At 41.8% G+C, this 24,960-nt stretch overlaps 1 protein-coding gene across 1 annotated transcript; it reads right to left on the bottom strand.

Annotated features, from left to right (window-relative positions):
• Window positions 1–9,181: 9,181 nt before the first annotated feature.
• Window positions 9,182–16,149, bottom strand: LOC308610041 (putative spermatogenesis-associated protein 31C2; the record flags this gene model as incomplete). The annotated part of the gene is made up of 4 exons (XM_081259324.1): window positions 15,951–16,149; window positions 15,535–15,595; window positions 13,520–15,306; window positions 9,182–9,270 (listed from the first exon to the last, which is right to left on the bottom strand). The coding sequence occupies exons 3-4, from the start codon at window positions 15,174–15,176 to the stop codon at window positions 9,182–9,184; spliced, it is 1,746 nt and encodes a 581-aa protein (XP_081115450.1). The 5' UTR covers window positions 15,177–15,306; window positions 15,535–15,595; window positions 15,951–16,149.
• Between the last annotated feature and the right edge of the window lie 8,811 nt (window positions 16,150–24,960).

The following is a 24,960-nucleotide window of genomic DNA, read 5'->3' as shown; positions in this document are numbered from 1 at the left end:
CCTACTAGAAACTCACTTTAGATCTAGACACCCACACAGACTGAAAGTGAGAGGGTAAAAGAAAGGTATTCCATACAAATGGAAATCAAAGGAAAGCCAGAGTAGCAATAGTCATATCAGACAAAATAGACTCTAAAATAAAGACTGTAACAAGGACCAAGAAGGACACTGCATAATGATCAAGGAATCAATCCAAGAAGAAGATACAACAATTGTAAATATATATTCACCCAACATAGGAACGCCTCAATATATAAGGCAAATGCTAATAGCCATAAAAGGAGAAATTGACAGTAACACAGTAGTATTGGGGGATGTTAACACCCCACTTTCATCAATGGACAGATCATCCAGACAGAAAATCAATATGAAAACACAGGCCTTGAATGACACATTAGGCCAGAAGGACTTAATTGATATTTAGAGAGCATTCCATCTGAAAGCAGCAGAATACACACTCTCCTCAAGTGCACACGAAACATTCTCCAGGATAGATCACACGCTGGGCCACAAAGTGAGCCTTGGTCAATTTAAGAAAATTGAAATCATATGAAACACCTATTCCAAACACAATGCTATGAGATTAGAGATCAACTACAAGAAAAAAACTGTAAAAAACACAAATACATGGAGGCTAAACAATATGCTATAAGCAACCAATGTATCACTGAAGAAATCAAAACAAAAATTAAAAAATACCTACAAATGAAAACAAAAACATGAAGATCCAAAACCTATGGGATGCAGCAGAAGCATTTCTAAGAGGGAAGTTTATAGTGATAAAATCTTACCTCAGGAAACAAGAAAAATCTCAAATAAACAACCTAACCTTATACGTAAAGCAACTAGACAAAGGAGAACAAACAAAACCCAAATTTAGTAGAAAGAGAAATCATACAGATCAGAGCAGAAATAAATGAGAGAAAAAACAGTACGAAAGATCAATGAAACTAGAAGCTGGTTCTTTGAAGAGATAAACAAAATTGATAAACCATTAGCCAGCATCATCAAGAAAAAAATGGGGAGAGCTCAAAGCAATAAAATTGGAAATACAAAAGAGATTACAATGGACACCACAGATATACAAAAGCTCATAAGAGACTACTACAAGAAACTATATGCCTGTAAAATGCACAACCTAGAAGAAATGGACAATTTCTTAGAAAGGTACAACCTTCGAAGACTGAACCAGGAAGAAATAGAAAATATGAACAGACAAATCACAAGTCTTGAAATTGAAACTGTGATGAAGAAACTCCAACAGGGCATCCCTGGTGGCGCAGTTGTTAAGAAACCACCTGCCAAGGCAGGGGACACAGGTTCAAACCCTGGTCCAGGAAGATCCCACATATCACAGAGCAACTAAGCCCATGGGTCACAACTACTAAGCCTGCTCTCTAGAGCCCACGAACCACAGCTGCTGAGCCTGCATGCCACAACCACTGAAGCTCACGTGCCTAGATCCCATGCTCTGCAACAAGAGAAGCCACCACAATGAGTAGCCCATGCACCACAATGAAGAGTAGCCCCCGCTTGCCACAACTAAAAAAAGAAAGCCTACATACAGCAACAAACACCCAATTCAGCCAAAAATAAAATAAATATATAAATTTATTTTAAAAAATTATTAAAATTTATTTAAAAAAAAGAAACTCCCAACAAACAAAAGTCCAAGATCAGATGGCTTCACAGGTGAATTCTATCAAGCCTTTAGAGAACACTAAACACCTGTTCTTCTGAAACTATTCCATAAAATTTCAGAAGAAACATTCCCAAACTCATCCTATGAGGCCATAATCACCCTGATACCAAAACCAAACAAAGGTACTACAGAAAAAGAAAAAATAAGTCAATATCACTGATGAGCATAGACTCAAAACCCATTTACAAAATACTAGCAAAGTGCATCAAACAACACATTAAAAGGCTCAGACACCATGATCAAGTGGGATTTACCCCAACGATGCAAGGATTTTTCACTATCCACATATCAATCAGTGTGATACACCACATCAATGAATACAGTAAAGTCACAGAATACAAAATTAATACACAGAAATCTCTTTCATTCCTATACACTAAAAACAAAAGATCAGAAAGAGAAATTATGGAAGGAGTCCCATTTACCATCACATCAAAAAGAATAAATACCTATGAATAAATCTACCTAAGGAGACAAAAGACCTGTACTCTGAAAACTCTAAGATGCTGATGAAAGAAATCGAAAGTGACACAAACAGATGGAGAGATATACCACGTGCTTGGATTGGAAGAATCAATACTGTCAAAATGACTATACTACTTAAGGTAATCTACAGATTCAATGCAATCCCTATTAAATTACCAGTGGAATTTTTTTTTTTTTAGATATTTTTCATGTGGACCATTTTTAAAGTCTTTATTGAATTTGTTACAATATTGCTTCTGTTTTATGTTTCGGTTTTTGTTTTTTTGTGTGTTTTTTTGGTTGCATGGCATGTGGGATCCCAACTCCCTGACCAGGGATCGAACCTGCATCCTCCTCATTGGAAGGTGAAGTCCCAACCACCGGACCACCAGGGAAGCCCCCACCAATGGCATTTTTCACAGAACTAGAACAGAACATTTTAAAATGTGTATAGAAACACAAACCCCCAAATAGCCAAAGCATACTATGAAAGCAAAATGGAGCTGGAGGAATCAGGCTCACTGTCTTCAGACTATATTACAAAGCTACAGTAATCAGTATGGTACTTGCACAAAAACAGAAATATAGATCAACGGAACAGAATAGAAAGCCCAGAAATAAACCCACACAACTATGGTCAATTAATCTATGACAAAGGAGGCAGGAATATACAAAGGAGAAAAGACAGTCTCTTCTATAAGTGGTGCTGGGAAAACTGGACAGCTACACGTAAAAAAATGAAATTAGAACAATTTTCTAACATCACAGACAAAAATAAACTCAAAATGCATTAAAGACCTAAATGTAAGACTGGATATTATAAAACTCTTAGAGGAAAATCCAGGCAGAACACTCTTTCACAGCAGCAATATCTTTTTGGATCCACCTCCTAGAGGAAAGAAAACAAAAACTAAAATAAACCAATGGGACCTAATCAAACTTCAAAGCTTTTGCACAGCAAAGGAAACCATAAACAAAACAAAAAGACAACCTACAGAATGGGAGAAAATACTTGCAAATGATGAGACTGACAATGGAATAATCTCCAAAGTATACAAATAGCTCATGCAGCTCAATATCAAAAAAGCAAACAACCCAATCAAAAAAATGGACAGAAGATCTAAATAGACATTTCTCCAAAGAAGACATACTGATGGGCAAAAAGCACATGAAAATCTGCTCAACATCGCTAATTATTAGAGACATGCAAATCAAAACTACAATGAGGTATCACCTCACACCAGTCAGAGTAACCATCATCAAAAAGTCTACAAAGTGTAGACTACAAAAATGTTGGAGAGGGTGTGGAGAAAAGGAGTCCTCCTACACTGTTGGTGGGAATGTAAATTGGTGCAACCACTATGGAGAATATTATGGGATTCCTTAAAAAACTAAAAATAGAACTACCATATGATCCATCAATCCTACTCTTAGGCATGTATCTGGAGAAAATTATACTTCCAAAAGATACATGCACCCCAGTGTTCAGTGCAGCACTATTCACAATAACCAGGATATGAAAGCAATTTAAATGTCCATTGACAGATGGATGGATAAAGAAGATGTGGTACATATATACAATGGAATATTACTCAGCCATAAAAATGAGTGAAGTAATGCCATTTGCAGTAACATGAATTGACGTAGAGATTATCATACTAAGTGAAGTAACTCAGAGAAAGACAAATATCATATGATATCACTTATCTGTGGAATCTGAAAAAATGATACAAATGAACTTAATTACAAAAGAGAAACAAACTCACAGACTTAAAATACAAACTTATGGTTACTAAAGGGAAAATGTATGGGGAGGGATAAATTAGGAGTTTGGATTCACATATACACACTACTATATATAAAATAGATAATCAACAAGACCCTACTGTATAGCAAAGGGAACTCTACTCAATATTCTGTAATAACCTATACGGCAAAAGAATCTGAAAATGAATGGATATATGTATATGTATAACTGAATCATTTTGCTGTACACCTGAAACTAATTCAACATTGTAAATCAACTATACTTCAATATAAAATAAAAATTAAATTAAAAAAAGAGATTAAAAAAAGAAGTGTCTTCCAATGCAAGGATCAGATCAAAGAACATGAATGGAATATTCCTACTGGGACGATTAGGAGGATAACACATCCTTGGTAGGTGCAGAGCCTGTTCACTTATCCTCTGACTTTCCTTGTTCCCTTTCTCCACTACATCCTATTAAGCAGATAAAAACTTTGAGAAAGCTGCCTCTTCCTTCACCAATGCCAAGAAGGACAAACTCAAAGAGCCATTTTCTGTCTGTCTTCCTCTGATGTTGCTTCTTCATGTTTGAGCTATTGGGAGGAGAGACAGGCAATAAATTCTCTTAATAAAAGCACAAAATAAAAATAAAAAACAAGCCTATATGGTCAATCATGATCCTTGCTATACTTATATAAATAAGACCAATTGTATTGAATCTAGACTTATTTTGCAAACAAATTTGTCTTAATTTGGCTATCTTTGATAGAAATGAGGGTGATTTTAGAGAGAAAAAATATCTTTCGATAGAAACCAAAATACGTATTGTGGATATTAGACTCTAGTGCCATTAATTTTCCTTGAAGTTTTGTTAATTACCTGAAAACTGGACTGTATCCTGAATTTTTCTAGTTTCCTCCACTACCTGACTACAACTCTCCAAACTAGTGTTTCCAAATTTTCTCCCACCCTTTTGACTTGGAACCATTGAAACTAAAACTGCCTTTTTTTCTGAAGTCCTGCATACTGAAGGTAGATATCTTAATATAAACTTCAGAGAAATCTCCACAGCAGCTCATGTTTAGACAGTCTTCTTCGTTCCTGTTGCTATATGGACAACTCAGAAAGCTTACCTGAACATCTGATGGACATTCAAACTACAAAAGATGCTTTAACCCTGACATTTAGAGATCTTCTCAACTGTCTACCCTCAGAACTCAAAAACTGATATGAAATTTGCCTCAATTATTAACCATTGTTTTTTTGTCTCCATAGCAATGCCTCTTTTTATTTTATTTATTTATTTATTTATTTATTTTTTTAATCTTTTTGCGGTATGCGGGCCTCTCACTGCTGTGGCCTCTCCCGTTGTGGAGCACAGGCTCCGGACGCGCAGGCCCAGCGGCCATGGCTCACGGGCCCAGCCGCTCCGCGGCATATGGGATCCTCCCAGACCGGGGCACGAACCCGTATCCCCTGCATCGGCAGGCGGACTCTCAACCACTGCGCCACCAGGGAGGCCCACAATGCCTCTTTTTAAATACCTGATTGCTTGTACAGTAAGCTTAACTTCTACTTGGAAATACTGCTTTGGAAGAGAAAATTAAGGTAAAATGATCATATGGATGGACTCTAATCCAATATGACTTGTATCTTTATAAGGAGGGAATATTAGAACACAGACATGCACAGACTGAGGGGCAACAATGTGAGGACACAGCGAGAAGGTAGCCATCAAAGGAGAGAGACCTCAAAGAAACTAAACTTGATACTTTGATCTTGGACTTCTAGCCTCTAGAGCTATGAGAAAATATGTTTTTGTTGTTTAAGCCACCTAGTAGCCAGTGCGGTATTTTGTTATGGCAGCCCTAGCAAACAAATACAATCACTATTAGGGAAAAAAAAAATCATGTGCTTTGTTATTCCAGTAGAATGATTTTAACACTGATTACTTCTTACCGTGAGATTATAAAAGACAGTGATAAACATTACTGTAGAGTATATATGAGTTGTGTCCTATGAAACAAAGGAAGTTAACAAACACCTCTCAGCTGTAGATGATGCCATGTGTTCATCTGATCAGCAAGAGGACATGAGTGGAAGGGAGAACCTTTTCTGCTTCAGACAAGCAACTTCCTGGGTTGCCCTGAGTATGACAAAGAGGGCCATTGCTTGGGGTCCAGGTCTCCAAGCAGTCACAACAGGCCTCAGGAACCCACAAGAAAATTGTGAAGGAAGAATATTACTAGCCAGGCCCATATGAATCTTTTCCTCCCATCACTGTTCTTTTGTGAAAAATTCTTCCAAATACACATTTTTGTCCCAAAATATCATGTTGGACACTCGCTACTAGGAGCAAATTTTTCTAGCATCTCTGTTGGATGAATTTTCACACTTGCAAAATCACTCAGAAAAGAGTTCATCCTCCCAACACCTCCCCTGCACCAGTGTCCCCCTAAACAGCATCTGACCACAATATGAAGGAACTTACCTCCCAGGTAAACAGGTGCTTGAATGTGATTTAATTATCTCTGCATCCTCTCCCTGGTCTCCCTGTGAAATCTAGTCACCTCTTTGCATTAAAGCATTTCTGTGAGAAGCCCTGTAAGGTGCTGGCTATTCTCAATTCTGTCCTGCTGGTTTCTCTGAAGTGCCCAGAAGCTGTCCTCTCCACACACAAACTGTTCTGACAAACTTCATTTGAATGATTTGGATTTTAATTCTCAATTTGCTTCTGTTCCTAAGCCTAAAGGCTTTTTTTTTTTTTTAACCAATTCAGAAAAAAGCATCATTAAAAAAAAGACAAGGTTGGGCTTCCCTGGTGGCGCAGTGGTTGAGAGTCTGCCTGCCGATGCAGGGGACACGGGTTCGTGCCCCGGTCCGGGAAGATCCCACATGCCGTGGAGCGGCTGGACCCGTGAGCCATGACCGCTGAGCTGGCGTGTCCGGAGCCTGTGCTCTGCAACGGGAGAGGCCACAACAGTGAGAGGCCAGCGTACCAAAAAAAAAAAAAAAAAAAAAAAAAAGACAAGGCTACTCGCAGATCTAACATACTAAGCTTTAACTTAGTATGTTCTTAGGACTGATGTTTTCCAAGGAACAAACTTTCTTGTTTCCTGTGCAATAATAAAGGTTTGTTATAAAAGTTAAGTACAAAAAGTGAGAAAAAATAAAAATAGTGGTATCTTCACAGTTGAGTTTTTAACATATTTTCTGATACATGTAAAAAGAGAAAAATTGGCAAAATGAGTACCAACATTTTAAAAAATAAGAATTAAGCCTAAATCCCTGGATTTACCAATTTTATAAAATAAGAAAGTAACATTTTATAAAATACAATTTTATGAAATATGATTTTATAAAATTTGTTTAGCTAAGTAACAAATGATTTGCCCACAAAACAGATTTAGCTGGTGGAGTCCAGGGGGCACATTCTACAAAATAAATTTATTGACACTGTAAAGGGTTACTAGCATAAAATTGTGGTGGGAATAAAAAGGGCAGTGACCTTCGTCCTGAAGTTTAGGAGTGATCCCTGAATTGAGAGATATCTGAGTTGAAGTGGTCACTGGAAACAAATGGTAGAGACAAATCACAGAGAGCAGACTGTATCAATTCCAGCTTCTGGACTCAGAGAAGGAAGGAAGAGCTTCAGATTTCATTGCAGAGAATGAGGCTGAGAAACTTTAAAATCAGATGCTTTTTCCCAGATCCAGGGCGCCAGCTAATGCACAAAAATGCTTAAAGCCACATAGGTATGTCACCTTTATTTCCTAGAGAAGATGTTAGCATTTTCTAAATCCTCATCTACCGTGCCTGGCATGCATTATTTTATAGCTTTCTGGAAGTTTCATCAGCACCACTGGTATATCTGTAGTACGATGTGTCTGTGGAGAGTAGAGAATGCAGGTCCGGGCTGGGGGCAACGGACTTTTCTAGCTACCACAGTGAGTGGTGCCCCTGCAAACCTGAGTAAGGAAGACAACTTGCCTTTGGGTGGGTAGTGTTACAATCTGCATGTCTAGGGGCACAAATGTAAAGACTGACCCTGTTCTGGGAATGATTATGATTCTGACTGACCTCAAAGGGGTAATTATGAAACCCCTGGATCATCAGGATCTGGATGTTCCCTACTTTTTCCATGGTGTGATCATGACAGAAAGTGTGGCTGTAGATATCTGGGAACATTTCCAGAAATGTCCTCCTATAGGAGTTAATTATAAAGTAAATGTGTATAAAAGAGAAAATAATATTGAAACCTATCAAGGGGAGTAGATCTTAAGGGTTAATATTGTAGATGGACTACTTTGGAAACAATCTTTTTCCCTTGGAGTATTAAGAAGTCATCGCATAATTGCCATCTCTCCACATTTTGTTCTAGAGTGCCTGGTTTCTTGATATCAGTGTGAGACCTGTTTTAAATAAAAATCTATTTGTAAAAATCCAGATCTGTAATATGTTCTAAATATCATTGTAGTGTCTTTTAACTCTAGATTAAAAATCACTTCATTTTCAACAAAATATTTTGATGTAAACATCAAATGTTTTGAAAACAAAGGGGATCTGTTTTTGTTGTTTTCTCTTTTATCTAATTTTTGTATCCATTTTGTCTGGGCATATTAAATGGTAAAAATATTTATAAGATTTGCACTAGGTGAATCTTCTTAAAAAGAAAATACGGAAGGCCACAGAGTCTGGGAATATTAATATCTTTTTAATAGATTGATCCCCCTTGATTTCTTATTCTGGAGTAAAGGTACAAGTTTTTCCATGAAAATTAGACACACAAATCATCTGACACAATGTACGACAGATGGAAAATGGTTGATGGGAATTTTGCTTTAATGCACATTGTTCATTGTAATTTTGCCCAGCTTAATGAACTGTGAATTAATAATGAGGAGCAACACATTCAACGTATTATAGTAATAAAGTGCTTTTATGGACATTTTTCATGTTTCCAGACTTCCTTGGCCACCCTGAACAACTTTAACTCAAAGGATTAAAAAATAATCGCTTATTTAACTGTGTTAAAATAGTCAACTTTGAAAAGGATATTTTCCTGTATGAACTTTTTCCTAATTGATCCCATTTGGTTCTGATCAGTAAACTTACCTGAGTAAGCTGCACTATTGAAAAAAAAGTGATCTGATCGAGTCTTAGATGACATACGTGACCAGAGTCCATTGCTTTCTGATTCAACGACATAAAGGAGTAAAGGGAAAAAATTAATAATTATACAATTTTTAATTAGGAGAATAGAAAAACTAAATTTCTTGTAGAAATAAGCCCAAAGAGTCTCGTGTCAGCCCTGTTCCTCTTAAAAGACCGTGACGCTGTAATACCAATGGATAATCTGGGAGACAACCAGCTGTCATTAAGATAGATTTTACCAAGGCAAGGGCAATAGGTTGCTTATTAGCAGTGAGAAATCAGTAGTCTTTTAGAAGTGTACCCTTTGGAAAATGTGAGATATATAATAAATGAAAGCCTTTCATTATTCATTGTTATAAGCCAGATGTAGATTAAATGTACACTACCTTCAATTCAGATATTAAGATATGCTTCCCTCAGTAATTTTATGAGGTAACATGTAGAATGTCAACCATAGGCTAAGTCATATATTTTATAATCTTTCAAAAATTTTTTAAGCAATGTGTTAACCCTATAATGAATATAAAATGGATCCTAACTGCATGTCTTAGAAAATGTGCATTTCATAGAATTATTTAAGAATGAATCCTTAATAGCCCATCTTTTTAAGTATGTTAGCTGAACGTTATGATTGTGTGATATCATTTTAGGGCATTACCACATTTTAAGAAATAAAATAATATTCAGAAGCATAATTTTGCCAGAATGTAAAATTTAAAAGCAGAAATTTGACTTGTGAAAAATCCTCACATGATTATTGGCCTGTTAAAAAATAAAGCAAACCTCACAAACCTAATGCAAGCTATTATGTGCAAAATAATGTGCTAGTTACACAGCCCTCTGGGAAGTGAATGTGAGTCCGGATGCTTCTTTCTTGGTTTATTTCATTCCTAGAGTACCTTTGTTGCAGTTTTTTCTTATGTTCCCAAAGGAAACAAGTAAGCCATCTCAAGTTTAAGCTTTGTCCTCAATAAAGTAAAAAATGTGCCAGATACCATTTGACTGGATGATAACTAAAACTGGACAAATATTTTCGCTCACTGGAGACTGACAGTGTTTTAGTTGTGCTTAAAATTTGTGATTCTCCTAAAAAAAGGGTACAAATGAAAACTTATGGTTACCAGGAGATAAGGGGGGAAGGATAAATTGGGAGATTGGGATTGACATATACACACGACTATATACAAAATAGATAATAATAACCTACTGTATAGCACGGGGAGCTCTACTCAATACTCTGTAATGGCCTCTATGGGAAAAGAATCTTTTAAAAAAGTGGACATATGTATATGTATAACTGGCTCTCTTTGCTGTACACCTGAAACTAACACAAATTTGTAACTCAACTATACTCCACTAAAAATCTTTTAAAATAAAAAAATAGAGTACTACATGCATTTCTAAGAAATAAACATTATTTTCTTCATTCTTCTAAAATAAATAAAAATAAAATAATGTAATATGTGATTTTCAAGCTAATGAACACCTAAGAATGAAATTTGAAAATCTACATTTGGAATGTATAATTCCTTTGTTCAGAGGCAGTGACATTACAAAAGAACAAAACTTCTCAAACATTTCCCCATTTAGAGTAATGCTGACAGTGAGTGTCTGGTGGATCTCAGAGGGGCACAACTGATAATATATTTATCATGCTGCCAGTTTGCTAAGTGGTTTCATATTCACTAAGAAAGACTTGTCAATGGATACTGAAGAATAGATGTGAGGTCTCTGTGAGGTCTTTGTGCCAAGTCTCTGTGTGTTGTCTCTGGGTGAGATCTCTGTGTGAAGTCTCTGTATGCGGTCCCTTTGGAAGGTATCTCTGGGAAATCTGTTAAATCTGTGCTAGGTTTCTGTCTGAGGGTCTGTGAAGCAACATGAGGTCCCTGTGTGAGGTGTCGGTATGTGATCTCTGAGAAAGGTGTTTGCGTGAGAAGTCTCTCTTGGGAGGTGTGTCTGTGAAGTCTTTGTGTATTGTCTCTGGGTCTCTCCATTTCTTTTTTTCTTTTGGTCTCTCAATTTCTTGTCTTACTGTACCTTATGGAAGACGGAGCAGCAAGAGAAGGGCAAAGGGACTTGCTTCTTTCTGTTTTCTTGCTGTTCCATCAGCATCACCTGTCTGTGGCACCCTCCCAGCAGGAGCCAGGGGGGTCCAAGTCCAGCTTCCCCATATTCCCAGAACTCACTTCTGGGTGCCCCTGAGAGCACCCAGCAGCAGCCAGGCTCAGGTCCCAGCCCTGTCATCTCTTTCCTCTGGGTACCGACCCCTCCCACAAGTCCTGGCTCCACTCTCACTGCTCTGCCTATTCTGGAGGCTGCCTTGGGAATTGGGGCCCAGAGGTAGGGCCTGGCTCCAGGGAGAAACCAGGGGTGTGAGCAGTCCTGTGCTCACTCTGCCCCCTCCACCCCAGGTCACAGCAATTCCACGTGTTGAGGGGCCTGACAGGGATGGGGGATGGGGTCCATTTCTGTTGTCATCTGGATCAGGGGCATCAGCTAGAACAGAAATCTCCACAATGAGAAAGACACCACCTGGAGCTGTGTCCACCATGAGCCTTGCACATGGCAGGAAGCACCAAATCACTCTAGAGAAATTCTTCCTCGTCTCCCTGCTTTTCCATATGGATGGGGGTCAGGAGACAAGAAAAGCTGTGCCAGAAGCAGATCAGTGGAACACCCCTGGATTGCACCCTGCCCCATCCACTTTGCACAGGTCACCTCCACACCACCACAAATCCTGTCTGATTGCTTCTTCACCTGCCAGGCTCTGGGGTGATCAAGGACTGGGAGACAGGCAAGGCTTACTACACAATCACAGGCCAGTCCCCACCTCTCCCCTGGAGCAGTCCTTGGGCCATGTGTTTATGTGAAGGTCACCAGACTAGGAGTCACATCCCAAGTTCCCTAGTCCTGGCTTTTACACCTATTGTTAACTTATCCTTCCTAAAAGTCAAGAGGTGATGAGGTGTAAGCTTATTAAATATAGTATTAAGAGATTAACCGTCCCTGATTTGCTTTACTTCTATAAGTTTGACCTTCTGTTTTGACCTAAAGGTGGTTTCTCTAGGTCTGTGATCTTAGAGTTGGAATAGGGTAGAGACCCTGGGGTGGGGCCATGATGAGCTACTGGACCCTTAACTTTTCCTCCCCTTTAGGCCTTTAGATGGTGCTTGTATGTCAGGGGGCTGCTCTTTCAGAACTGCACATTTATGGGAATCTGGTACCACTTTGCCTCCTTCCTTCGATCCAGGGATTTTTCTACACCTACATCCCACCCTAAATTCACAGTGTTTGACCATCAGATAGTTACTACCCACAGTCACACCCCTATTCCATTCATCCAAAACTCCTTCTCTGGGGTTAACATAGAGTGGAAGGTAGGTGACCCATGAACATAGCCATTCATTTATATGGGACTGGACTCAACACAGCCCTCAGCAGCCTCCCTGATACTCCCCCCACCTACACACACAGAGCTGGAAATGCCATCCTTGTTGCTGCTCTAAAGTCTAGGAAAAACAGAGGTGGGGGAGGGTGATGCTGTACATTTTATTATGCCTAAGCTAAAAGGGGTTCATAGGGCATATCTCAATCCCAGCCTTCAGCAGAGAGAGAAGGAACTCTTAAGAGCAGATGTTGGATATTCCCTACCAAGAGATCCAGGGGCAAGATTTCTCCCGTTTCTGAACTCAGAGCCCATACTCTATTCCCCCCAAACTTCCATCCACTTGGCTCTGACACTTCCTAGAGCCTGAATTGCAATGTCCGGCCCTATCGTGTAAACCTATCCACTACAGTTGCATAAAGTTCAAAGTAGCATAGAAGAAGGAGAAAGACTGGTTGAACCAGGTCCTTGGGTGTGGGTTTCATAGGTTTTTCCCATCTCATTGTTAGAGTAATTTTGGTTTGTGTAATGACAGTATCATAAGGTGCAATGAAGGGACACGAGACAAGGAGCAAGCTTGTGATGCTACTGTCCACCTCCCTCCATGCCCCTCCCTTCTAGAAGACAAAGTGCACAGCACAGACAGCAGCCATTACACTATGTTTTTATTAGAAAAAAAAAATATGTATATATATATATATATATATATATATGTATTGGGGAACATTAAATATCTTGGATGTGCTAATGAGAAAATCATTTTCTCTACATGGACTGAATTTTTACTTGGAGATATGTTTTCCTACTAAAGGGAAGACTAAAGAAGGATTTTACTGTCGACCAGGCAAGACACCTCCCCAAAGATGACAATGCCTTGGACAGTGTTGATGGCGGGCTGGGGCACCTGGACTCTTTGGCCCATACTGGCAGGTACTAACTGGAAACAAACTCTTCTTGGGGGGCAAGGATGGGAGGCACCTTAGGCCCAGCTGCTCATCGTCGAACCTTACACTTTTCAAACTATGTTGGTGTCTGACTTCCCTTTCCCTGATAGAACAACTCTGGCCCTTGGAGGTGGCTTTATGACCACAGGCTGTATAACCCATCATTCTCCCTTGCTCTGGGTAGGAGGTAAGCCTATGGTAGCAGAAGCACCCACATACTGGGACTTGGAATTCCAGTTTGTGTTCATTTAACTTTGTGGCATGAAGTCCATGGTAAATTGCTCTTTTTTCTTCTGGGATCTGTCCAACAGCTCTCATGCGTGCCTGACCCTCAGCAGTCTCACTCTTCAAGGTTGATCTGCTTTTGACTGATCCGTGACTCTGGGCAGTGGCTGATATGGGCTTTTTTTTTTTTTGCAGAGCATCTCGACCATTGACTTTTTTCTTGGGGAAAATCCACTTTAAAAATAGCCTCATCCTTTTTCTGAAGAGGCTTTCTGTAGGGTTATGTTTCTTCTCTGGCATGAGCTGGAGACATCTGCTCCCAATAGAGTCTGTTATTCCCCTGACCTGGGCAGGGCGGCTCATACTTCCAGCTTGAGAGGTCCCTAATTCTTTAAACCTTTCTTCATGCTCTCCTGGTTTATGCCTCCTACAGTCCTCTCTTTTGTAAGTAGGGGCAATCATCTTGCTCTGGCTCTTCCATGAGTCTTGGAGTTTTGAAGTTTTGGGCTCCTGCTGCCCTAGGTGGCTCCTTTGGGCTTCCATAAGGCCACTTGGCTCCTGGGAAGCTAACCTGTCTCTGGTGGGGACTCTCTGGGGATGGCACTGAGGCACCTGAGAAGCCAAGTTGTCTGCAGCAAGGAACCTGTGTTTGGGAAAGTCCTGAAGCTGGTTGTCTGACTGTACCTTTACTTTGGAGTTAAACTCACTAGCAACCTCCATGTTAAGGCATGGCTCACCTGGATGTTGGAAAACAGACAGTCTAGGTAGTAGGAAACTTCTACTGGCCCCTGGCACCTCTAAACTCCTCATATGTACATTTGTGGTTTGGGATTTTGTCAACACTTTGGTTTCCAAGATAACACTAGACTGTGGTTGAAGAGCAGGAGACTCCTTGGCCTCCACAGCCTCCCTGGCCTCTTCACCTCTCAAAGATGGGGATCCTAAGTTCACCTCCATCACTGTTACCCTATGGCAGGGGTCTCGTGAGGCCTGACCACCACTCTCCTCTCTTGGCTCATTCCTGACCATTGCTGAAATTGGACCTGGCTCTAGGCTGTCCCTCTTGACCCCTTCCACACTCTCACTCTTCCAGGTTCTGCCCACAAGGCTGAGTGTGAGGGACTGAGAAGGTGGCCTGTCCTCCTGTCCAGTCAGAGAAGCCTTTGAGGGTCCATGGTAGTCAGCAGATGGAATCGCTCCCAGGGCACTCTGGATTTCCTTACACACAGCTGAGGGGGCAAGGAGAGGCCTCTTCACGGTAGGAACTGACTCTTCTGTTATCACCTTCTCTCCTGAATGAGCCTGAGGAGGTTTCTCCAGGAACTCAGCACACTTGACTTTTGAGTGGGACCCAGATACACAGGTGGCTGAAGGGGAAGTGGCAAACTGTAGAATGGTGGAGGGTTGGAACTTTTTCGACTTAAAGAGATTTATGGGCTTGAGGACCTTGAGGGGTCGGGTCCACCTGTGCTTTACCCAAAACCTTTTAATATGTGCTTCCAGTACCTCTCGAGTGTCTGGATCAGGGAAGGAAACCCTACAGGAGGTGTTCATGCAGGGTTCCCAAGCCTTCAAGCAGTATCTTCCACAGGCTCCAGCAGGCACTGCTTTGCACGTCTCACCAGGAGGGTCTGGACATGAGAGCTGATGAAAGTTGCCCTTGCCAGGAAGCCTCCCCAGGCAGCTGTAGGAGAGCAGATGGGGCCAGGATGGCTGGACAGGACAGGCAGGGGTGGGCACCTGCAGCCCAAGAACCCTCCTCTGCCCCCACACTGACTTCATAATGCCCCTGCTCTCCTTCACCCTAGGGCTTTAGCCACGCCCTCCCATGGCTCCCCCTTCCAGGGCTGGGGTCACATTAGAGGCTCGGGGAGGAAGGACGACCCAGGAGAGAAGGGGAAAGATTCTTTACCTTTGCAGAAGTGAAACCAGGTCGTGAGTCCCCTCCAGTTCTTCCAGGCAATCTCTGAAAGCTGGAAATCAGGAGACTGGGTCATGGTGGTGAAGGCAGAGGCCTAAGAGCCTTTCAGGAGGCTGAGTGCAATGGCCCTTTAAGGGAAATCTTTGGAGGATTAGACTCTGGAGCCCAAGTATCAGTGTCCAAGGCCACATGTCCCTGACAGTGATGGTAAGTCTCACTTGAAAAGGGTTTGTCCTTTGCAAAGTGCTTCCACGTTCATTAGGCTCTGTTAATTAGGCTCAGGCTCTGTTTCCTGAGGAATAAGCTCTGCCACTGGCATTCTCAGAGACCGTGAAGCTGGGGCCTCAGGACTAGGAGAGATGGAAGCTAACTCTCGGGTCACGCAGGGCTGAATGGCAAAGGCTTACCTTTCAAAGATCCACTTTTCTTCCTACTCCTGCTCCTCCCCTTCAGCTTTACTTGATGCTGAGAGATAAGAAAAAGTGAGGGGCTAACACCCAACTCTCACTGTCCTCTATCTAGGCAAGCTGTGTTCATGAACAACATGACTTTCTACATTTAACTAAAACTCTGTGGGTTTTTTTCCCCTTTTACTTATTTTTAAAGTGGATAACAATCTTCAGTTTTTCTTCTTTGAAGAGTGCAAAGAAGGTTTTTTTTTTTTTTTTTTTTTTTTTTGGGCAGGGGGGTATTCGGGCCTCTCACTGTTGTGGCCTCTCCCATTGCGGAGCACAGGCTCCGGACGCACAGGCCCAGCGGCCATGGCTCACAGGCCCAGCCACTCCGTGGCACGTGGGATCATCGCGGACCGGGACACGAACCTGCGTCCCCTGCATTGGCAGGGGGACTCTCAACCACTGCACCACCAGGGAAGCCCAAGAAGGATTTTTTAAGTTTTAATCACCATAGATTTCTTCTGTCACTGTTCCTCTGATCAAGAAACACACACATTCTCAGACCTAAATGCCCACGTGAGCTTTGTCAGATAGGATTCTTCTTCCCAAGGCCAGACCTCTAGTCCAGCCTCTTCTCTCAGGCTCTCAGGGGCTCAGCCCCAACACAGAGGAAGGTCTCACTTGAGACACCCGCTGTGGGAAGGTGGCTGGTGAACCAGGGCTCAGGGGTCAGCCTTCCTGCAGAGATTGAACTCTTCGTAATCCAGTCCTTAACCATTAGTCACTGCATTTGGGACTTGCCCTGGAGCCCTCTACCATACCTGAACTCCTGGTCTAAGATCTTAGGCTAGAAATCCTCATGCCCACTCTAACCCCTCTCTGGCCTGGCTTTTCCCTAGAAGGATGATGTTCTATACTTTTCTGAGAGTTCCCATCTCAGGAGTCTCTCTACGTGGTTTAGAAAAGTGGAAATAAGAGTAAGAAAAAAAGAGAGAATCTCTGCTGGGATTAAGCCAAAGGTTTCTTACCTTCCTGATGTTTCTATGTTTCCTAGGTGGTGCTAAGAATAGATTACTCTGGAAGCAGTGGAGTAACATTAGGAAGAGCCCCAGTCCACACAGGAACCCAAGGATGATATCAATCACCCAGGAAGTTGGGCTGGATCTCAGCCAGATAGCAACAATGTCTTTCAAAGAAAAGGGATTCTCCATCTTCTGAACTGCATTGCTGCCCTCAGGCAACAGAGCACTGGGAGTTCACTTGATGGCAGAACCCCAGGCCTGCATCACAGAGCTGTGGCCTTGTCACAAAGGGCTCCTGAGTGTGGGGGAGGGGCAATAAGAGAAATAGGCTGAATCACTGCCCCTCCTTCCCATCCAGACCCACAGACACCTGCACCCTCCTGGGGCTTCCAGATCCCTCCTTCCAACTACTCTCATCCTGTCAGAGAGACCTTAGCCAATTTTCTCTTCATTCCATCTGGAACCTGGCTCCTTCATCCATTAGAGAGACCTTTACTTGAGGCCCACCAACTTGATAACTCTTGAACATCTTAAGCTGACCCTGGAAGACTAGCTGTTTCACAGACATTTTTACTCAGGATTTCCTTTGTCCTCAGCTCCAACTTTCCCGCATCATGTTTGTGTCTTGTGTAAACCCAGGGATAGAACTTGAATTTCTTTTACACTTATTTAGTTTTGTGAATTTTGAATAGTGTATGTTTTGCCTCATTTTCTATCAGAGGGAACTACACACAAAAATTAAAATAATTTATTTTTCAAAATTCATAAGTATGAAAGAATTATAAATAGCTATGTAATAGGGAAGAACAAATCTGCCTCCACATGAGATCTTTTTTACTTTAATCTTTATGCTTTGTTGCCTGAGCTAACTCTGTCCATCCCTGTGATCCAGGCTGGCTCTGCACTTTTTGTAAAACAATGTTGCCTAGAGCCTGAAATATACAGGATAGACTATTTCTAAGGCTCTGACTTTTAAGAGCCCATTCATGGAGATAAAAAGTTGCAGAACAGAGAATAATAATTGTTTTCTTGGAGGTTTACAGGAATACATGACCTGACCAGGATCTGACCCATCTGGCCAGCCTCTAGAACAAAGGATCCAACACCAAGATATTTGCAACAATTAGTCATGCCCCTCCCTCACCTTGCCTTTAAGAAGGCTTTGCTGAAAGCCTTCAGGGAGTTTGGGGTTTTTCCTGGGCATGAGCCACATGTCTTCTTGCATGGCACTGTGTAAACCTTTCTCTGCTTCAAACTCTGATGTTTCAGTATTTAGCCTCACTGTGCATCAGGCACACAGACTTGCATCTGGTAACAGTTAAACCTTCAAATGATGTTTTTGTAAGTTTGTAGTGTTTATAATTCTGGAGTTAGTAAATCTTTAAACTGCACAAAAACTTTTGGGACACACTGCAAACACGCACACACACACGTACTCATTTTCCTTAGCCAATCTAGTACTTTCAAATCCAATAATCCATACTTTTCTACTTAAAAAAAAATCTTTCATATGTTGTCTCAACCCAACTTCTTAGTTTGCAATGATAAGACAGTCCCCACTCTCCAGATAAATTTTGAAATATGTGGTCTTAATCCATTAGGGCTGCTATAACAATATACCATAGACTGGGTAGATTACAAACAACAGACATTTATTACCACAGTTCTGGAGGCTGGGAAGCCCAAGATCAAGTCACCAGTATGGCCACCTCGTAGTGAGAGCTCTCTTCCTGGTTCACAGCTGGAGCCTTCTCTCTGTATCCTCATATGATGGGAGGAGGCTAGAGATATCTCTGGAGTCTCTTTTATAAGGCACTAATCCCATTCATGAAAGCTCATAAGCACTTTTGCACGGCCCCGCCTCCTATCTTTAAGAGGTAGGATTTCAACATGTAAATTTTGAGAGAACATTAACATTCAGACATGTGCACTCATTCTATACCCGGAAGCTAGGAATGGGTTAGGGTGAGCCAAGGTCCTGACCCTAAAGGGCTGTAGGGTGAAGAGTAGGACTAGGGGTCAACCCTTGGGGCTGAGCCAGGTCTTGAGCAGCCTCTTCAGATATTCCTAGTGTGTTATGGATGTATTCTCTTTTCTGAGTGTGCCTTGACTTTCCTGCCCCATCCTCCCAGGCCCCTGAAGCTTCAAGTCCAGCCTGAACCATATAGAAAGGGAGCTTTGAGTCTTACACAAAATCCCCTTATGACATCCCTTAGCAGTAACACAAGATTCACTGAAGGATTCACATGGTAAATATGTCTTAATGCCCCATGAGGGCTTTAAAATAATGTGTAGGGCTTCCCTGGTGGCGCAGTGGTTGAGAGTCCGCCTGCCGATGCAGGGGACACGGGTTCGTGCCCCTATCCCGGAAGATCCCACATGCCGTGGAGCGGCTGGGCCCGCGAGCCATGGCCGCGGAGCCTGTGTGTCCGGAGCCTGTGCTCCGCAACGGGAGAGGCCACAGCAGTGAGAGGCCCGCGTACAGAAAAAAAAAAAAATAAATAAATAAAATAAAATAAAATAAAATAATGTGTATTCTCTGCTTGTTGGTCATAATTTTATACAGTTTTAGTGGGAACGTGGGCATGTGAGGTTATTTGGCTATATTGCCATGAATGTGCACTTTCACAAACATATCTCCTACATCTACTATTTTTCCTACAGTCTTTTCCTCCCATATGATATTCTCACCTTAATTCAACCTTTTATCAAAATTTAGACTTAGGTCTGTCACCATGTGGACATGCTTTGTAACAAAATAGCTTCAACCGAGGAGGTCAGTGGAAGGCCTGGACCAGCTATCTTGGTTCCATGATAGTAAGCAAAGGATCGCAAACTACCATGTTAAGCTTAAGCACAAAGCGAAGTTGATTTAAGCATAGGTACACTCTCAGAGAGGGAGAGAGAGAAGGAGAGAGAAAGAGCAGGCTGTTTCTGAGAACAGGCTATTTCAGCGAAGTGAAGCAAGCCCAAAGCAAAGTATATCGAAGCAAAGGTACACTCTCGGGATGGCGGGGGGGATGGGTGTACTGTTTCTGCAAATTGAAAGCAGAATTCCTATAAAGGCTTACGAGCACTTTTCTTTTTTTTAAAGAAGATGTTGGGGGTAGGAGTTTTTATTAATTTATTTATTTATTTTTGCTGTGTTGGGTCTTCATTTCTGTGCGAGGGCTTTCTCTAGTTGTGGCAAGCGGGGGCCACTCTTCATCACGGTGCGCGGGACTCTCACTATCGCGGCCTCTTGTTGCGGAGCACAGGGTCCAGACGCGCAGGCTCAGTAGTCGTGGCTCACGGGCCTAGTTGCTCCGCGGCATGTGGGATCCTCCCAGACCAGGGCTCGAACCCGTGTCCCCTGCATTAGCAGGCAGATTCTCAACCACTGCGCCACCAGGGAAGCCCCTTACGAGCGCTTTTAAGGAGCATTTTGCAGAGAGGCGGGGGTGAGTGACAAGGATCATTATTTGACTGACAGTCCTGAGCTATGTAACAAGTTTTCTGCTGCGCATGCTCTCATCCTTGAATCCCCAAGAAATGCCTACTGGGTGGGGGGAGGGGCAAAACCACATGTAATTTATTGTAATTATGGTATAATGAGTTTGGATTTACTATAGGGTATACGCCTGTCTGGTCTGGGCATGCACAGCCTGGAGAAGTCCCCTTATGTTACTGTGCCTCTCTTTATCAGGATAAGCTGCCCACCACCAGACCACAGTCTCTCCCGTTCTGGGTGGAGTCAAGGGAGAGTCCCCAGACGGCTGCGTGTGACTCAATTTCTTCTTCTTGTCTTTCTCACCACCGTCACCTCCTTGCTGCTAATGTCTGACTAACTACCTAACAGGTCTTCTTTGCATTCATATTTGCTCCCTAAATTTTCTCTATTACTTTATTTTCAATATGTTTTGTTTGATGGGGTTTTTTTTGGAAATTTAAAAATCTTATGATAACATTTACCTTGATTTCTTTAATTATTGTTCTACTGTTATTGATTTCTGCCATCTTATTTTATGCTTTATTTTCTACATTTTCTTTATTGTTTCTTTTTTTCCCTTCTTTGGCATCTTCCATTTTACAGGTCAAGGGTACTTATGTTTGTTTGACATTTGGGAATTTTTAATATTGTGATGGATTTATATCTTGAATTATGTTAATTTTCTCCTCAATTTCTTACCCGTGGATGAAAAATGTTCCCTGCCATATCAGTAGACAAAGGATGTTGCAGCCATCAAGTCAGATGTCAAAGCAGGAACCCTCAACTGTGCACCTTGAGGGGATTCGGGATGGAGAAAAACAGGGTACTGATTCTAGAGTTAAGGTGCATATCAAAGGAATGATTTCACGGAGCCCAGATTCTTTCATCTTCTCATACATAGAAAAGCGCTACAGTCCTTAACTTGAGATGTCTAGTTTTCTTTAATTAATAGTAACCTTTTGATGTTCTGACTACCTGGTTTTGGTTGACTCCTCCCTTAGGTCTTCTGAGCAGTTCCTCAGAGTGATCTGACAGGCTGTGTTCTGGGCTTAAGTCCTCAGAAAATCTGCCAAATAAAACATAATTCTCCTTTTGGGTTGTGCATAGTTTTCAGTCAGCAGTCTTGGCAACCAATGAAGGGGCCCAGAGCAGACTTTTCTTCTTTGCCTGAACTCTATGAGGATCCAGAGTCCTGGCACCAGCAGAGGCTTCTTGGGCCTGTCCGCTTTCTCAGAGAGTCCAGGCGAATTTGGGTGAGTATCTCCTGGTTCTTGGATCTCCAGTTTTGGTTGATGATCCTAAGTTTTATTCAGTGGTGTTCAACTCTTCTCTTGAGTAGTAGGTTATCCTTGAAACTTGGTTTCAAGAAGAAGTACTTGGGTCATCCTCAGTGAAAGACACTGGGAAGATTTTTACTCAGTTTAAACACTGAGAGCTTATCCTCAGTAGAAAAACACTGGGAAGACTTCTGCTCAAGTGGGTTAGCCTCACTTAAAAGACACTGGGAAGATCTTGCTCAGTGTAGACACTGTGGTTTATCCTCAGCTGAAAGACTGGGGAGACTTTGCTCAGGTGAAAGACACTGAGTAAAAGTTGGACTGGGTAATTAGGTGGAAGACTAACCTGTCTTCCTTGAATTGGCTACTTTAATAGAGTTTGTCAAAATAAAAGTGATCTTCACAAATTGAACTCAGAATGGGGAACTTAGCTTTCAATACAAAAGAAAAGGGAACAACAGATTTCCAGCCTCCAACGGATATCCTGGCCAGGTTTATGTCCATACAAAATTTACATTTACAAGTGCTTACTTACTTGGGACTTAAAGAAAATCTTGCCCTAAAAATGACTAAGATAGGACTCTTTTATTGCATATGCAGTTAAGTTAGAAAAAGCTGGCTCGATAAAAACATCTTTTCAGAATTCTGACTTCAAAAAAACAAAAGGCTTTCTAGGGGAAACTTGCATTTCTCTTCCTGTGTCTTTGAAATGTAAGTGTTCTGATATTCTTCTGTGTGTGTGTGTGTGTGTGTGTGTGTGTGTGTTTTGAGAACTTGGTCACTACCATCCAAAAGTACTTATATGGTGTACATTTGGCAGCCAGTCAAATAGACTGGGATTCTGAGCAGTCTTTTGTCTGACTGTACAACTCTCAGGGGCTTTTTGCCATCTTAACCTTCATTGTGTCAGCCTGTACAACAAAGACCATTACTTTCTTAAACTACTTTTGGGAGTAAACTTTCTGCATCTTATTTAGCCAGCATCCTTTACACTCTTTTGTGGGGAAGCCTCTTGCGTCTTATTGGTTTGAGTCACTATTAAGGTATACCTCATTTATGGCCAGATGATGGATCCTTCAAATTGGAGAAACTTCTAAATTGGTAAATTTTTAGAGAGCTCTCATTATAAACAGCTGTTTCATTGGCTCCTATTGGGGGGCGGAAATGCTGGAAATTAGTCATATAATGGTTAACCTAAAAACTCCTTTAGTTTCAAACAAACCCAACAAATTGGTTTGGGAAACCTTATTTGTGGTCTCTGCTTCCCCTAAATGGGTCTTACAGATGCTAATAAAAACATTAGAATAATTATTGTTAATTAGGTTAAGTAACAGGGAAAAAAACTGAAGGAAAAGCCTAAAAACTTTTTCCCAACAAGGTGGAAATTTTAAAGGGACTTCTCCTAAATGAATAAGAAATCTTTAGATGGTTATTTTAAAGTGGGATAAATAAAACAGACATTAATGAGATAAATCAAAGATTGGATACAATACTACCTAAGATTGGATGGGCCAAAGGGATCTCCTACTTGTCATCAACATTAAAGGGCCAGACCCAAACAAGTCTGCTCTATTTACCCCAGTTTAAAGTACGTATATTTTATTACATGTAAATTTTATACACGTAAAATTACACTGAGATACCTGACCAACAATTACTTGGGGCAAAAGTTAGACCAATTAATCAAGTTAAAAGATTGACAAAAGTGCCTGAGTCCCTTGGTTCAACCATTCTCTGGGGACCCCAGAGTCTTTATAAAAATTGGTATGTTTAAATGGGCATTGTGTAAGATAATTACCTCTCTTTTGCCTAATTATATTGTGTGGGATAGACATGTTTCACTGGGGAATTCTTCCCCTGCCTGATATTATAAGACGGCATATGAAGGAAATATTAATTAAACATACTAAAGGAAACCAGTGGGATTACCTGAGCCTATACAATATAAAGTAAGAACTGACAGCTAATATTTAAGGGATAATAAAAATAAATAATGGAGACTTTACTCTGGGTCTAACCTGTGCACTCAGAAAGAGGGTCTTTGTTGAATGCCTTATGCAAGTTTAGAAGGTATGATCAATTAAACCATAAAGTTCTAGACTATAGAATTCTGAAATTTCAGTCTAGTTGGAAATCTTCTCACTGAGACAGAAAAGCAAGTTAAAGAAAACGTAGTTGGGCAAATCAATCTTTTAATATTATTTAGGTGACAGGCCAGTTCTTTGGGGAATTAAAAGCAACTGTCTTTGTCTCGCAAATCGGTACAAATCAGAAATGTAAATACAGACCACAATGACCTGAGACTGAGCCTAATTAGCTAAATTAGGTAGAACCTGAAACCAAGGTTAAAAAAGGGGAAAAAGTGGCCTTTTAAAACTCAAACTGCTGATTAGTCAGTCAAGAAGACGGAGGAGTAGGAAGATGTGGAGTTCATATCTCCCCACAAATGCATCAAGAATACATCTACAAATGGAACAATTCTCCCAGAGCACCTGATAAACACTAGCAGAGGACCTCAGGCACCTAAAAGGACAAGAAAGATCCCCACGTAAGCAGGTAGGACGAAAGAAAGAAGAAGGGAAAAGGAAGAGCAGATGAAGTGGGACGTGACCTGTGACCCTGGGCGGGGGAGCGGAGCTGAAGGTGAGAAGAGGTTCCCCGCATCTGGGGAAGCAGCGGGGAGAGAAGCTGGGGCAGAAGAACAAATTTGGTGGCTCAGAGAACAGTGCAGCAACCAGTCTGTGGCAGGCAGGAGAGAGTGAGGCCTACACAAGTGGTCTGGCCACAGCTCTGCATGCCCCGGCCACTGGGGACCACTGGTGCACACGGGGGCTGAGTGTTGGAATGTGGGGTTTGAAGAGCAGACCCAGGAAGGGGAATGATGTTGGCTGTGAGGAGACAGCTCAAGGGGATAGGAGTGAGGAGCTCCACAACAAGGAATGCTCCTGGAGGAAGCCCAGACCAGCAGAGAAGCAAAGTGCCACTGCTGCGTGATGCACAAAGGGCGGGGCCCCCATTGCAGCCTCTCTCCTCACGCACTGGCCCCTGCCTCCACAGGCACTAGGAAGGGCTCCTGCCAGAGTGGCTCACGGGCCCCCAGCCATCATCACCTCAGCACTCTCCTGCTTGGGTGGCCCATTTGCCCAGCTTGCCACCTTGACTCCCTCCTGCCTGACAGGCTCGTACATCCCATAGCCACCCAGCACCCTCTCACCTGGGCAGCCTGCCTGCCCTGATTGCCGCTTCTACATCCT

The sequence above is a fragment of the Mesoplodon bidens genome, assembly GCF_964165515.1.
Source record: "Mesoplodon bidens genome assembly, contig: HAP1_SCAFFOLD_81, whole genome shotgun sequence".
NCBI classification, from domain to species: domain Eukaryota; kingdom Metazoa; phylum Chordata; class Mammalia; order Artiodactyla; family Ziphiidae; genus Mesoplodon; species Mesoplodon bidens.
The sequence above is the reverse complement of the archived record's forward strand: the minus strand, read 5'-3'. Positions and strand labels throughout refer to the sequence as shown.